The sequence below is a fragment of the Egretta garzetta genome, unplaced genomic scaffold (genome assembly GCF_000687185.1).
Source record: "Egretta garzetta isolate BGI_Z169 unplaced genomic scaffold, ASM68718v1 scaffold553, whole genome shotgun sequence".
Taxonomy (NCBI): Eukaryota; Metazoa; Chordata; class Aves; order Pelecaniformes; family Ardeidae; genus Egretta; species Egretta garzetta.
In genome coordinates this window covers 3,066,248-3,079,633 of record NW_009259328.1, presented here as the reverse complement: position 1 = coordinate 3,079,633, position 13,386 = coordinate 3,066,248, and the positions used below count along the sequence as shown (strand labels likewise).

The 13,386-nt window shown below is 39.0% G+C and overlaps 1 protein-coding gene across 1 annotated transcript in view; it reads left to right on the top strand.

Annotated features, from left to right (window-relative positions):
• IARS1 (isoleucyl-tRNA synthetase 1) overlaps positions 1-13,386 on the top strand; it is a gene marked incomplete at its 5' end in the record, with an annotated part of 109,260 nt that overhangs the window by 92,686 nt on the left and 3,188 nt on the right. Inside the window, 4 exons of the mRNA XM_035892224.1 lie at positions 3,572-3,683; positions 4,711-4,836; positions 10,612-10,758; positions 11,465-11,617. Coding sequence (XP_035748117.1) covers positions 3,572-3,683; positions 4,711-4,836; positions 10,612-10,758; positions 11,465-11,617 — 538 coding nt within the window. The remainder of the gene's footprint in view (positions 1-3,571; positions 3,684-4,710; positions 4,837-10,611; positions 10,759-11,464; positions 11,618-13,386) is intronic.

The following is a 13,386-nucleotide window of genomic DNA, read 5'->3' as shown; positions in this document are numbered from 1 at the left end:
AAATTGCATGTCAGTATTTGTTTGTGGGATATAGTGGATATGGTTTCATATTTCTAAATTAGTCTTTTTGGTTTAAAAGCCAAAATAATTGGGCTCTGTATGTGTAGTATTTTTGAAAATGAAGCTGATTGGTTACCAAAATAAATCTTAGGTAGCTGTTTGTGTAAGCTTAATACATGCAGTTATTTGTGCATTGTTTAGACAGCAAAAATATGGTCACTCTGATTTCTTTAAGTTAATATGCTTTTCTATTAGAAATGCTTTCCTTTGAGGCTAAATGTTGCCTTTTGGCTTGAGCCCAACTTCAGTTATTAATGTTTGAGGATGCTTGGTTTTTCTCCCCGTATTGCTGATGTTCAGTCGTTTCTAACAATGCGGTTTCACAGATTGGCCTATTCTTTCAGCAGCAGATTTGAACCTTTTCCTTTGCTTTCTTCGACTGTTCCTTCTGACATGTTTTGAGAATACTTTTCCCATGGTTATATTCAAACTTACTGTATTCCAAAGGCATTCCTAGCAGAATTTTGGATTAAATATTCTTCAATCTAAATGTCATGCTAGCCCAGAAACACAATAACTTACTATGTATCAGACTTAAAATTTGATTTACAGAATGGCTTGGGGGTCTGAGACTAGTGTATTTTATCCATCTTAGTAGCAGTATATGTAAGGAAGTGGTTTATATTTATTAATTACACTTTTAAAGTTGGCCAGCTTTGAAACAAAACTCTGGCCTTTTTCAAAACTGTTAGTTTAATCCAGTGACAAACATAGGGAAAAGCACTGCATAAAAGTGGAGAATATTATGGCTGAGAAATTGGTGAAAGTATTTTGCTATTTCTTCTAGGTGCTTATTTGATTGGGATACTGCTGACAGACAGTTTGATGTTAAGTCAACATCAAAACTGAATTAGAATGTAAAAGCAGCTGAAAAAAATGTATAGTGCTGGGAAGCACTGGTCTGAATGCCTGCCTCTGAAATTGCCTAGGATGTGAGCTTTAATGTTGGTCACTGTGTCTTTGTGAAAGCTTTCACACCTGTGCAAGTGTGGTTCCCCCTGCTACTATTTTTCCTATTTTCCGAATCTTAGTTTAGCAGATTCTAGTGAAGAAAAATAATGTGGCTGAGAGATGAGTCTGTTGCATTAGTTTTAAATAATGCTGTCGATGTGAAGATGAAATCTTGCCCTGACAGAAGGTGCGGGTTGTTATGCACACGATTGATAGCTGTTGATGTCTGCAAAAAACAGACATGGGGTTCAGTTTTGGAAATGATGAGCTAGTATGTAAACTGGAGAGAGGAGGTTTGTGGGTCAGGCTATGTATTTGCACAAACGCTGGATTTCAGACTGAGTAAACCTAAAAACATTGTAGCTGAAATAAGCCTGTATATGATAGATGGTTCTGTGTGGCTATTGCAATTGATCACTATGTTCATAGGAACGCAATAATCTTGGCCAAATGGCTGGGAGTGCCTACCTGTCAGCTTAAAATCTTGGGTGTGGAGGTTTTTTTCAAACAAAAACATTAGTGGGGCGTTACTGCAAGTTCTGTGTACCGAAGCTTTACAGTTTATGTATGGTAAACAGAGGCAAAGAAAAACTTTGTAAGTAAATGCAGAGCTGTTTGTTATTATTTTACTTTAAGGAGCCTCAATCATTACAAAGTACCTCTCTGCAGAGTTAAGCTGTGGGTTTTGCCGCGTGGGTTGCCTTCTGCGTGTTTAAATGGTTACTGTGCTTACAGACTCACTGTGCCTCTGAGTTGTTAGTCACATACTTAGACTTTAAAATAGAGGTTGCAGAGAGAAACAGATGACAGATTTTAGTGAAACTGTGAAGTCTTCCTTGGAAGTCGCACTTCCTTGGGACTGTGGAGATGGATTGCTTAGGGTACGTGCTTGACTCCATGTTCTGCTGTGACTAGCTTGTCATGTGAAGAGCAGTGAATAAAAATACCTGAAATGAAAAAGCCCTCCTTTGGAAATCCTTTCAGTGTAGAGGTCTGGCCCTTTGTGGGGAGCTGAGGATTGCTGCAGCTGTGTGCCGTGAATTTGTAGTTCGGTGCAGCAGACGTGGCTACGGCTAGTTGCCTTTACTAGTCACAGCCGCGTTGCATTTTGTACGAGCAGTTTCAGGCATAAAGACTCTGAAGATGTGAATTCAGATTGAATTATGCATCAACTGTCACCTGTTGATAATCAGCATTGACATGGAAAATGCTTTGCAGTGATGATTATATAGGTGATTATATAGATTTTTTTTTTTCAGATATAAAAGCAGGTGCAAGTTAAAAGATTGAATTGTGTAATTTCACAGGAGTTCGTAAGTTAAGTCAACTGTGACAGGATCATTGCACCACATTTCTGGAAGGTACTAAAAGGACTAATAGATCTGCATGATGTTTAATATATGTGAAGGCTGGAACAAAAATGAAATGCAGTCTGTTTTTTCTACAAGTACTTTGATTACATTCAGGATCAGTATTTCTGTGAAATTATCCTGGATCAATTTTTGATACAGGGCTTCTCCCAAAGACTTGCTCTGAGAGACAACAAAAAACATCAGCGGTTGCTCAGAAAATGCTGGGAAGGAAAAGCAGCTACTTGAAAAATAAATTTTTAATTGCTGGTAGAATTGAGTAAACACAAAATGAGATTTGCTGCTCCGTAAGTGTGTTTTCCTACTTTGTAACAGGAGCTCAGCAAAGAGAGGCACTTCCAGGTTTGGCTGTTCACCCTTTGGACTCTGACTCTTACCAAAGACAGTCTCTAAATTTACAAAAAAATTGGCTTAAATGGCCACTTGGTACCAGTTGTTCATATAAGTGATTTCTGTATGATATGTATTCAATTAAAATTTTAAGAAATTTTTTTAGAAGTGTGATTCTCATACAAATTGCTATAGGTGCAGGAGTCATTCCAGCCTGTACTTAGTTCAGGAAGAGACTTGTGCTTGAAAAAGCCCAGTCTTAGAGCTAAGTCTGGTTCTGTATTGCATCAGTTCTCAAGCCTCTTCGTCCTGTCTTTCATCTGCAAAGGAAGAGACGTGTTCCATTCCTTTTTTGGGGTGTTTGAAGTTTTAATCGGTTCACTAAATGGTAATGGGGAGATACTCACAAAGGCTGATTCGATATCAAGGCAACTACTGGCTGCTCTTGGTAGCCCCTCGGAGACAGATGAAGGCTCCAGACAGCAACCGAGAGCAGGGTCCTGCCTCCAGATACTCTGAATTTGTCTGGAAGAGTCTTTCTCTCTTGAGGGTATTAACTTTTGGATTATATTTTGGGAAACTGTCATCACTGCTCATCACTTGCGAAGATCAGGCCGTTTATTTCACTCTGGTTTTCTTATGTGTTAAATAGTGCTGTATGTTTAACATATATTAAAGACAAATTAATATTTGAAGCGCTCTGTCTCTGAAGGACGATGTGGCCAAAGTTGCTATTTTATTTTAAGTCATGTTTAGTATAGTAAGACAAGATCTTGATGTTGTTTATTTAAGGAAAATATTTTGTTCTGCTTGTTTAATGAAACTATATTCAAACAATCATAATATTCCTCTTCCTTCAGCTGAAGGGATCAGAGCTAGAAATTACACTCACCCGAGGTGGTTCGTGTCAGTGCGTTGGTCCAGCCTGTGCTTACGTCAACCTCAAAGTTTGTGTTAATGGGACGGAGCAAGGTAGGAATGTACTGGGTTTGATTTGTCAGTGGTGGTGTCAAAAGATTGTTTGGAAAACGGTGTGATGGATGTTGGAGCCGTGAATTTGTTCCAAAGATGGTGCAAACTCCCTTCCAATAATAGCTTTAAACAATTCCTGAAAATAAGTTTATTAAAAGCAAACCCACTTGCTCTCCGTCATGTCTTCTGATGTGGACCTGAAGTAAATATGCAGGTGTGCATAAATTATTTATATTCTGCAGAAGGGTTTGCATGTGAATATCTATATGGAGGCGTATGCATTCTGTGTTTGCGTGTGTACGTTCACCCATGCTCAGGGCTTGTGCCTTGAGAATTCTCAGCTCTTGATGTCACACTGTAAGTGTTGGTGATACCTTTCTGTGGAGCAGATACTGTTTCTGGAAAACTTAATACTTCCACTTATTTACAACTTAATATCTAAGTATAGACCTGAAAAAGAATACTTGAACTATGGAATATAAAAACTATGCTTAACTACAGTCAAAAGATGAGTGCAGTGATAGTGTAAAAAGTATTACAAGGTTGAGTTATGTATCAAAAGGAGAGAAAACTAAGTGCACTCTCTGGAATTGTTTTTTCCCTGCATGTCCTCACAGTTTATGTGTGTAAGTATATGTGCCTTGTTTAGCGCTGTTGCAAAGCTACTTGCTGAATAATAATGAACATAACTATGTAAGCTGGTGAAGGTCTTGGAGGGCACACAGTCTGTCAGTGTTTTGTCAATATGATACCAGATTATAACTCAGTGACATAAAAATTTGACTGCTTTGCTAATAAAAACAAATATAGCTTCCTTACTCTAAATCTGAAGTACACTTGAGTCTGTTTCCCTGTTTTCTTTCCTCTTTCCCTTTCTTACTAAAAACAATTCTGGAAGATGCAGTGTTGCCAGTTTGAACTCAGCTTAGAAACTCCCTGGAAGCAATTAGAAATAAGTCATTAGAAAATCATTGAAATTTGGATGTTGCTTCCAAACTGCTTTTTAATTTCTTATTTTTGGTTTTAGATGGTGTGTTGCTGCTGGAAAATCCAAAAGGAGACAATACGTTGAACTTCACTGGACTTGTAGATGCTGTCTCCTGCATTTTTGGTCTTAAAACTTCAAAACTGACAGTTTTTAATGGACAAACAGGTAAATGGAGTATGACAGGGAAAATTGGAAGTCTTTCTAGCAGCAGTTAGGAGTTATTTACTGTATAATTTTTCTATATATAGATAAAAAATTGACAAGAAAATGCATAAGGAAATATTCTATTTTATAGTACTTAGCTTATGAGACTGTGTTTATAGTCACATCAGAACTTTTCCAAAAGCTGCTGCTAAATGATGCTCATCTCTTCTGTTATCTTATTTCCATTGCAGTTCTCATCAGGACAAAATCTGATTTATTTCAGAAAGTGTTTCCATCGGGTCCAGGCAATGCTGTATATTGATGGCAAGCTGCCATCAGCTTTTGCAAGCTTTTTTTGTCCCTAATGCCTCAGTAGGCAGGGTGAGAATTTAAATTGAATGCAAAGTGCTGTATGTAGAGGCAAAAAATGTTGCTTTTTCACCCTAGAGAAACTTGAGGATCTCTGCATTTTTTTTCTTTTTAGAAAAATCTATGGAATATTTTTTTGCAGCTTGAACTGGGCCTCCATATTGTCTATGGATTATTGAGTTATAGGCTCTATCATAGTTTTGTTCATTACAAAGATAAAATAGCTGAAAAGGTGAAGAAAAACATAAAGATGTTACAGTCGGTGGCTATGAGACCCTGACAGCAAACTGGCATTCTCTCCCCTGAGATGAAGATGCTGGTTTATTATTACAGCACTTACAATATGTAAGTACATCAGGAAAAGTTGTAACTTAAAAATCAGTGCACTGCGAACAAGATCAGACTAGCAACCAAACACTGCAGTGAATGAATTCAGAAAGTAGAGTACTTGTAAGTGACCATGACTTTTGAGATGTTTGCACAGGAATAGTAAGCTTTTTGTATGGATTTAGGGTTGTTTACAGGTGCATCTTGAAGTTCAGACTTTGTTTCCACACCAGTCATGTTAAGTCTAAAATGAGTGACACAAAAGTGATAAGATATTGCAAAAATGGTAACTGGGCGGCTTGCAGAAACTTTTGCTAGTGTGTTTTCATAGAAATATTAATTGAGGCAGCATCCAAGAGGGAGATGCTTCAGTTGATTTTTGTGAACGGCTGTTTTAGGCTGCTAAGGATCAGCAGATCCTGTCTACCTGGGACATCTACTTGAGTCTGTAATGTCACTGTTAACATCTCCATCTTTAGTTTTCTTACTTGCCTTTTTCTGAAAGTATTTCTAGAAAAATGTTTGGGGTTTTTTTTTTCATATGGGATGTAATGCATTTGCCTTACTGTGGTAAAGCCTCTTCCCAAGCTGTGCTCAGCTGAACTGAATAGTTCTATCGCACAGAATGATTCTCCTCTGCTTTCAGTTATAGATGGTTTGTAGGAAATTCTGGACCCCTCAGCATCTTCCTCGAGTTTCAGTTCTGTTTTAAAGGAGGGAATAGTTTTCCTTGAAATAATTTTCCAAATATTAGTGATACATACTGTGTAACAGTGTGGTATGTGCCCACAGAGGGAAGTGTGTACTAGCACAAGTCATTACAGTCCAATTATTACAATTAATTCAGTACAATTATTAAGAGATGACCTGCAAAAGGCCAAGAAGAGTTAGGAAACTCTCGTCTCATTAAGATAATAAGCAGTTTGACTCCCTATTTGGTTTGTTTTCTGCCACTAACAGGACAAAAGGAGGCAGCATCAATCTTCTAATGCTGAATTCCTAAAGGAAGCGGTAAAGAAAATCTAAACCTTCCCTCTTTCTCAAAGGTTCTTTTCTGCAGTAGTAAAAAGGCTTTGTTTCTTTCCTTTCCATGTTGCTTTTGCTGTGTAGGTATCATTTTGGGACTTTCCATCTTGGCGTGCTGATTTTAAACTTCTACTCTTCGTAAGTTGTCTGGGCAGAACGTTTTTTCTCCTGCCTGCTTTTTAATAACCTTATAACAACAAGGGGAAAATCCCTTGGAAAGATTAGATTATCAAATTTGCTTTTGTTGCAGTTTGGCAAAGATGTCAGGCAAGTATTGATCAGCAGAAAATATGGCTCCCTGAGGAGTCAGGATTGAAAGCATGTACAAAGAAAACAGCCCTTAAAGACGTTGGAGAATAGAACCCAAATTCCTGATGTTTGCTTTGGATACAATCCCGTTGCTTCATCTGCCCAACCTTCGCATGGGAAATGTTAGGTGAGCCCTAATGGCGATTCCAAGGTCCCTTTAGGTGAGGCAGGGGTTGGAATCAGCCACTCCATGTGAGAGGAGTTGCAAAGGAAGGTCATGCGCTCCTGGCAAATTGTTGTTGAATTGTTCCCATGTGTGTTAATAAAATTGTGACCCAGCAAAACCATATTTCTGGCTCCTTATTTTCCTTCTGTGGTTTTTAGGGCTGTCCACTTCCCTTGCAGTAATTTATTATCTTGTTTTCTAATTGTAATGAAGATTTACTTGGGGTTGTGTAATGGTACAAAATCAGGCAGTTCTTGTATTAAGGCAGGCTAAAATATGTCATGTCCCCGTTTTTCAGTGCAACATTGAAATAATGGGATAAACATTTCTTCCCCAACAGCGTATTGATGTATTTTGAGTAACTGCACAAACACTGAGCAAGACTCTGGGATTTGTACTGACCTTCAGAAACTGAGAATAGAATTTGTCTCTTTTTACATTTAAAAAAAATTAATCATTTAAAGGAAAGAGGCTGGGCTCAAGTCACATGGTAAAAACAGTTGTCTGACTTTCTTTTTGCTCTAGATTGCTGAAAAGCTGAAAACTTTCTAAACTTCTTATTGGGAATGCTTTTTGACTTGCACTCGGCTTTCATGGAATTAGCCCATATTTGAAGAGACCTATTTAAAAAAATTTCAATTTGTTTATTTTTATGGGAATAAATGAAGCTGTAAATCATGTAGGGCTTATAAAAAGGGGGGAAGGGAAGATGAGGCAAAAATCCCCCTACAAACCTCTTACTTCATCTTGATGATTTTCAGATGGCTAATTTTCTTTTATTCTATTCTTAGCACTGTTTTCTGAGCAAGAGTACCAAAAGATTTTTTTTTATCTTTAATTTTTAAAAGGCCATCAAGCTGTAAGGCATCTTAGGAGAGCATTACCACTTACCTCGCAGCTCCAGGGAGAACTGACTTTAAAAGTGATTTTAATATTGATGAGCACTTGTAGTATCTGCTTGTTTCCAAGTGTATTGTTATATATGAAAAAAACTATCTGCTCTTTTTCTTGCTGTTATTGGAGGGTCATATGAACGGACTCCATTGACAGCACTATATGTCAGCTCTTCCCTGGTTGACAGCCAGCTGAATATGAGTCAGCAGTGTGCCCAGGTGGCCAAGAAGGCCAATGGCATCCTGGCCTGTATCAGAAATAGTGTGACCAGTAGGAGTAGGGAAGTGATCATGCCCCTGTACTCTGTGCTGGTGAGGCTGCACCTTGAATACTGTGTTCAGTTTGGGGCCCCTCACTACAAGAAAGACGTTGCATTGCTGGAACATGTCCAGAGGAGAGCAACCAAGCTGGTGAGGGGTCTGGAGCACAAGTCTTATGAGGAGCGGCTGAGGGAACTGGGGTTGTTTAGTCTGGAGAAGAGGAGGCTGAGGGGAGACTTGATTGCCCTCTACAACTACCTGAAGGGAGGCTGTAGGGAGGTGGGGGTTGGCCTCTTCTCCCTGGTAAGGGACGATAGGATGAGGGGGAATGGTTTGAAGCTGCGCCAGGGCAGGTTTAGGCTAGACATTAGGAAAAACTTCTTCACCGAAAGGGTTGTCAGGCTCTGGAATGGGCTGCCCAGGGAGGTGGTAGAGTCCTCCTCCCTGGAGGTATTTAAAAGAAGGACAGATGAAGTGCTTAGGGACATGGTTTAGTGGTGGGATGTCAGGGTTAGGTTAAAGGTTGGACTCGATCTTAAAGGTCTTTTCCAACCAAAGTGATTCTATGATTCTATGAAAATGTCAGCAGTCCTGTAATGCAAAATGCTAGATTTGTTAAATACGCAAGTCCCCATTACTGTAGCTCATGCCCTGTTGCCCTGCGTAGATCTGCACCGATCCCAGCAGCGGGGTGATGTCAAGCTCAAGTTCCCTGAGCCGTGCGTTTCTTGCCCTGTAAAGCACCCTGCTTGCTGGTGCTGCCTCCTACCCCTGACCTGAGGATTGTATGTAAGTGGCAAGCAATGGTGCCTTAGGGTTATGCTAGGAAAAACCTTCTGCCAGCTCCCTTTCTATGTGATGAAATCTTGTTAATTCCTCCCCACTTGTTCATTTAGTTATTTTCTTGTTTTCCTCTAAGTAAAACCAAAAGCAAAGCCCTGTCCTGTGCTCGAGCATGTGCCTTGCACCTCAGACATACCGAAGAAGTGTCTGGGTAGCTGGTGGATGGCCACCATCATTGTAAATTTTTCATTCTTGAAAATTTTAGAAGCAACAATGAAATTTTGCCTTTTTCTTTAAAGTTTTATATACATATTTTAATATATTTAATATATTATTTTTATATTTTTATATATTTTTAAAAGACAACAATTTAGAGTCTTAGATGCAGTCTGAGGTATTCATCCTTCCTTAGGGCAGTCTCATAAGACTTCCATGGTGCATCGCCCTTTGATGTTCTGTGACAGTTGGCAACATTTTCAGAGCTTGTGAGCTTGTAAGCTTGTAGCCTATGATTCCTCTTCACCTTTTGGGGGGTTTGGTTTTTTGTTTGGTTTTTGGTTTGGTTTGGGGTTTTTTGTGGGTTTTTCATTTTTACATTTACAGACATCCTTGGGAAAAGGAGTGCCCCCTCTGCCCCCTTGAAATACAATCAGATGAACTGATGGAAAATGAGCTTTATAAAGCTTAGGCTTTGGGAGATGCCAGCCGAAACCACAACAGGAATGAAAAGCTGTTGGAAAGACAGATGTGCCTGTTCCTTGCATACAGGCAATACACAATTTTTACAAGAAATTGAATGTATTAATTCCTTCTAGATTTGGTTTTTGGAGTTCTTTTGTAGCTGCAAAAGCTTTGCAGCAGAGAGTGATGTTATTTTTCTGTATCTTTAATGTTGTGGCTATCAGCAGCTTTTTTTACCTCTTTGACAGACAGGCAGCTGCTCCTGTAGGTAGTGCAGAATGCAGCCTTACATATTTAATTTGTGCTACAGAAACCTCATTAGTTTCTCATCTGAGTGCTTTCAGGGTGCTGGTATCACTTCTAAAATCCTTTGAGACATGGGTCCTTTGGGTCTGCTCTTCCACCATTTTCTAAACATGCCTGGCTGGAATCGTCTGCTGAATCATCAGCTATTGACATTAAACACAAACATTAATGCAGAGGGCATTATTCATGAGCTAACCAGCTACTGATTTTACATTTATTGTCATCTGGAGTTTAATGAGTTAAGTGTCCTGGTATTGCATAGTAACACTTATACAGTGCTGCTTCAGCTAGGGAAGTCAGGGCAGAGGCAAAGATCATAGATCTTAATTTAGTGAGATAGAAACAGTTGGCTCAAGTGAATAATATTTTGCTTGCTTTAAGTTATTTAACTATTTTTATTGCATCAGTGAAATTGTTGTATATTTACGTGCATAAGAAAGGGAGCAAATTTCCACAGCAGATGAAGTACTCTGTGCTGTTAAGAAAACAACATATTTCTGCACCAATTCCATTTTTCAAAATGGAGAAACGCTCTTTCTTGAGGAAGGAGTTATGAAGAGGGAAGTGCTTCCACAGTGGAACCGGTGGATAGAAAGGCTAATTGGCAGCTAACCGAGTGAGAACTGGATCTTGACTTCTCTGTAATGGCCTGACTGGTCTCATTTTCTTTTTCAGAACTGATAAATAAAACTGACTTGATTAGTCTCAGCGGAAAGACCCTTCATGTGACAACAAAGGGGTCAGCACCTGCTCTGATCAACTCTACTGATGCTCTGCTCTGCCAGTATATCAACTTGCAGTTAATGAATGCAAAACCGCAAGGTAGGTGGGATCCTGATCTCATTTACAGGCTGAGCTTTTTGTCATACAAATTTTGGACACCATCACTTACTGGTGAGGAAAAGTATATGTGTTTTCAGTGGTAGATGGTGATTTTTTTTTTTTTACTATTTTTTCCTAGTATTTGCTTTCTGAAAAGCACAGTGGTTATATTTAGCTTTTCTCCCTCATTTCATGAAAGAAAAAGGAGGGCCAGTTTGAGATAAGGGACAGCATTTGAACATGAGCCTTTCAGCATTGCTTTTCCTGTTTCCGACCATCAGCTCACCTTATTTTACAAGGCTGAGTCTAAAACTGACCAAAAATGAAGAAGGTGCCAACTTTTCACCAAGACATTGTGCGCAGCCTGTGAAACATTTCTTAGTGCTATTTAAAAGCCAAATGAATTGTTGTATTAACCTGATCTGGAGTATAGATACATATGTGTAGTTTAGATTCACAGCTGCTAATCTTGTAACTTCTACTCTGAAACCTCACGTTGGCACAGTGTTGTTGTTAGTAACTCACTCTTAATCTCTGCCCTGCTGTGAGTCCTTCCTGGACTGTCCATGTGGAATCTTATTGACGCTACTGGGAGCCTCCTTGGGCCAAAAATGTGTTTTTAACTGGGGATTTGATCATCAGGAGGTGGTGCTTTGTGAGCTTCTGTAGTTCATCATGTAGTGATTCAACTGTTTATCCTGTTCAGAATGTCAGAAGGGAACAGTGGGAACTCTTCTAATGGAAAACCCTGTTGGTCAGAATGGATTAACATACCGAGGTCTTCTACGTGAAACGGCAAAAGTTTTTGGGCTCAGAAGCAGGAGGCTAAAATTGTTCCTGGATGAAGCACAAACTCAGGGTAAGCACTAACTTTTGGTTTGCTTGTCCAGGGATACTTGGAAGTTTGTTGAGGAGCAGCTGATGTAGCCTGAGATCTATTTTAATTACTAAATGCACTCTGCTTACATATTGGTTTCTAATTTTGCCCGGGAATTGAATATTTATTTAATAAAATCCTTTAGGTACACATGTACATTCAGAAATTCAAAGCACTAATGGATTCCCTTCGTGAAATGGCCAAGACAAGTTCTGTAAAAGTTTAGTTCCTGTTGGCACAGGAAGGTCGATCTGCAGTGTAAATGACAGTTACCTGCTGCTGTGACTAAGCAGAGTGTGAGTCTCCTCCAAGTGAGCAAATCTAAAGTGTGAATATTTTTAAAACCTGTTCAAATTTTCCTGTAACATTCATGTTGTTGCAGATATTTTTCTTTTTTCCCCCTTCCTTTTGGAGAATGGGAGTGGGTGGAAAAGAGCAGCAGATCTATTTTAGAGTTGTGTGAGTAGGTCAGACTGGGAAGGGTACAGCAGCTGCAATTCATTCAGAATACCTGGGAAGTAGGAAGCTTCATCACATAGTGCGGATCTGAAATGTTAAAGAATCTTCCAAAACCACAGACAGATGGTGAGGCTTAGAAACAAAAATTTCTGATTCATGAGAATGATAAGACTCAAGATGTAGCTGCCTGTAGTGCTAAAAAGTTGGACCTGAGAAAGATTTGGGACTTTATCTGACAGGAAGAACGGATTGGAAACTGCATGGTAAAAACCCCAGATATTTCTGTGTATTCAGGACAATTTAACTCTTTGAATGAAATGATGTAAAGGAGTCTGTCTCCAGTTGATCATAATGGCATGATTTACAAGGGCTTTGGGAAGGATATGTGACATGCTAACTTACCATGCGTTAGGTTACCTGTCCAGAAGTTAGACATCTTGTTTAGTTACCTATTCTGAGGACGGGATGAATTTTGTTGGGAGGTGCCACGAGGGGAGGAGTGTAGCTTTCCAAAACTGGAGTCCTGTTGCCATCCACCTGGGTTGAAAGGCTTCAAGTAGGATAGATTAGAATCAGAGCAAGTAAGGTGTGGGTTCTTTTCTTGTGGATTTTTGGCTGGTTTGTTTTTGTTTGTTTGTTTGTTTTTTTAAAATTTCAAATGACCTGAATTCTGTTTATTCAAAAGCCGTTTTTGTAAGTAAAATGGATCTCAAATGTTGATGAGACTTTCTAGTGATGTTTGAGCTAATGCTAAGAATAATGTGCTGAACGGTGTTAACAAACAGAACTGGAGACTGTAGTGTTCAGAAACAGCACAGGGTATAAGAAGCAAGTGTATCAACCACACTTCATTTGCCTAAAGAAAAAAATGTATTTATGTGGGAAACCTTGCTGACAAGGAATTTTGAGCCATTCAGGAGCAACTGATGTTATACGTAATTCTTTTTTGGTTTCTATGATTGTTACAGGGCAGAAGGGTTCACAGCAGCCTATGACTCAGCTAAGATACTAAAATAAGTATTGTAGAAAACTTTTGAGCTCTGAAAGAGGGAAGTAACTGACAAAACAGGAACATTTATAGCCTATAAGTCTCAATTTCAGTAAGAATTTTTAAAACTCTTACCTAAAACTATAACGTATTTGTAGGATGGATTCTCCAAAGCTATTTAAACTTTATAAATAAAGTGCAGAAAGTGACAATTTGTGATGATGTGAAAGATCAGATTTGATAACTCTTCAAAGGCTGAAACAACTGTTTGGTTATTTTGAGACTCAGAATGTGGAGAACTCAG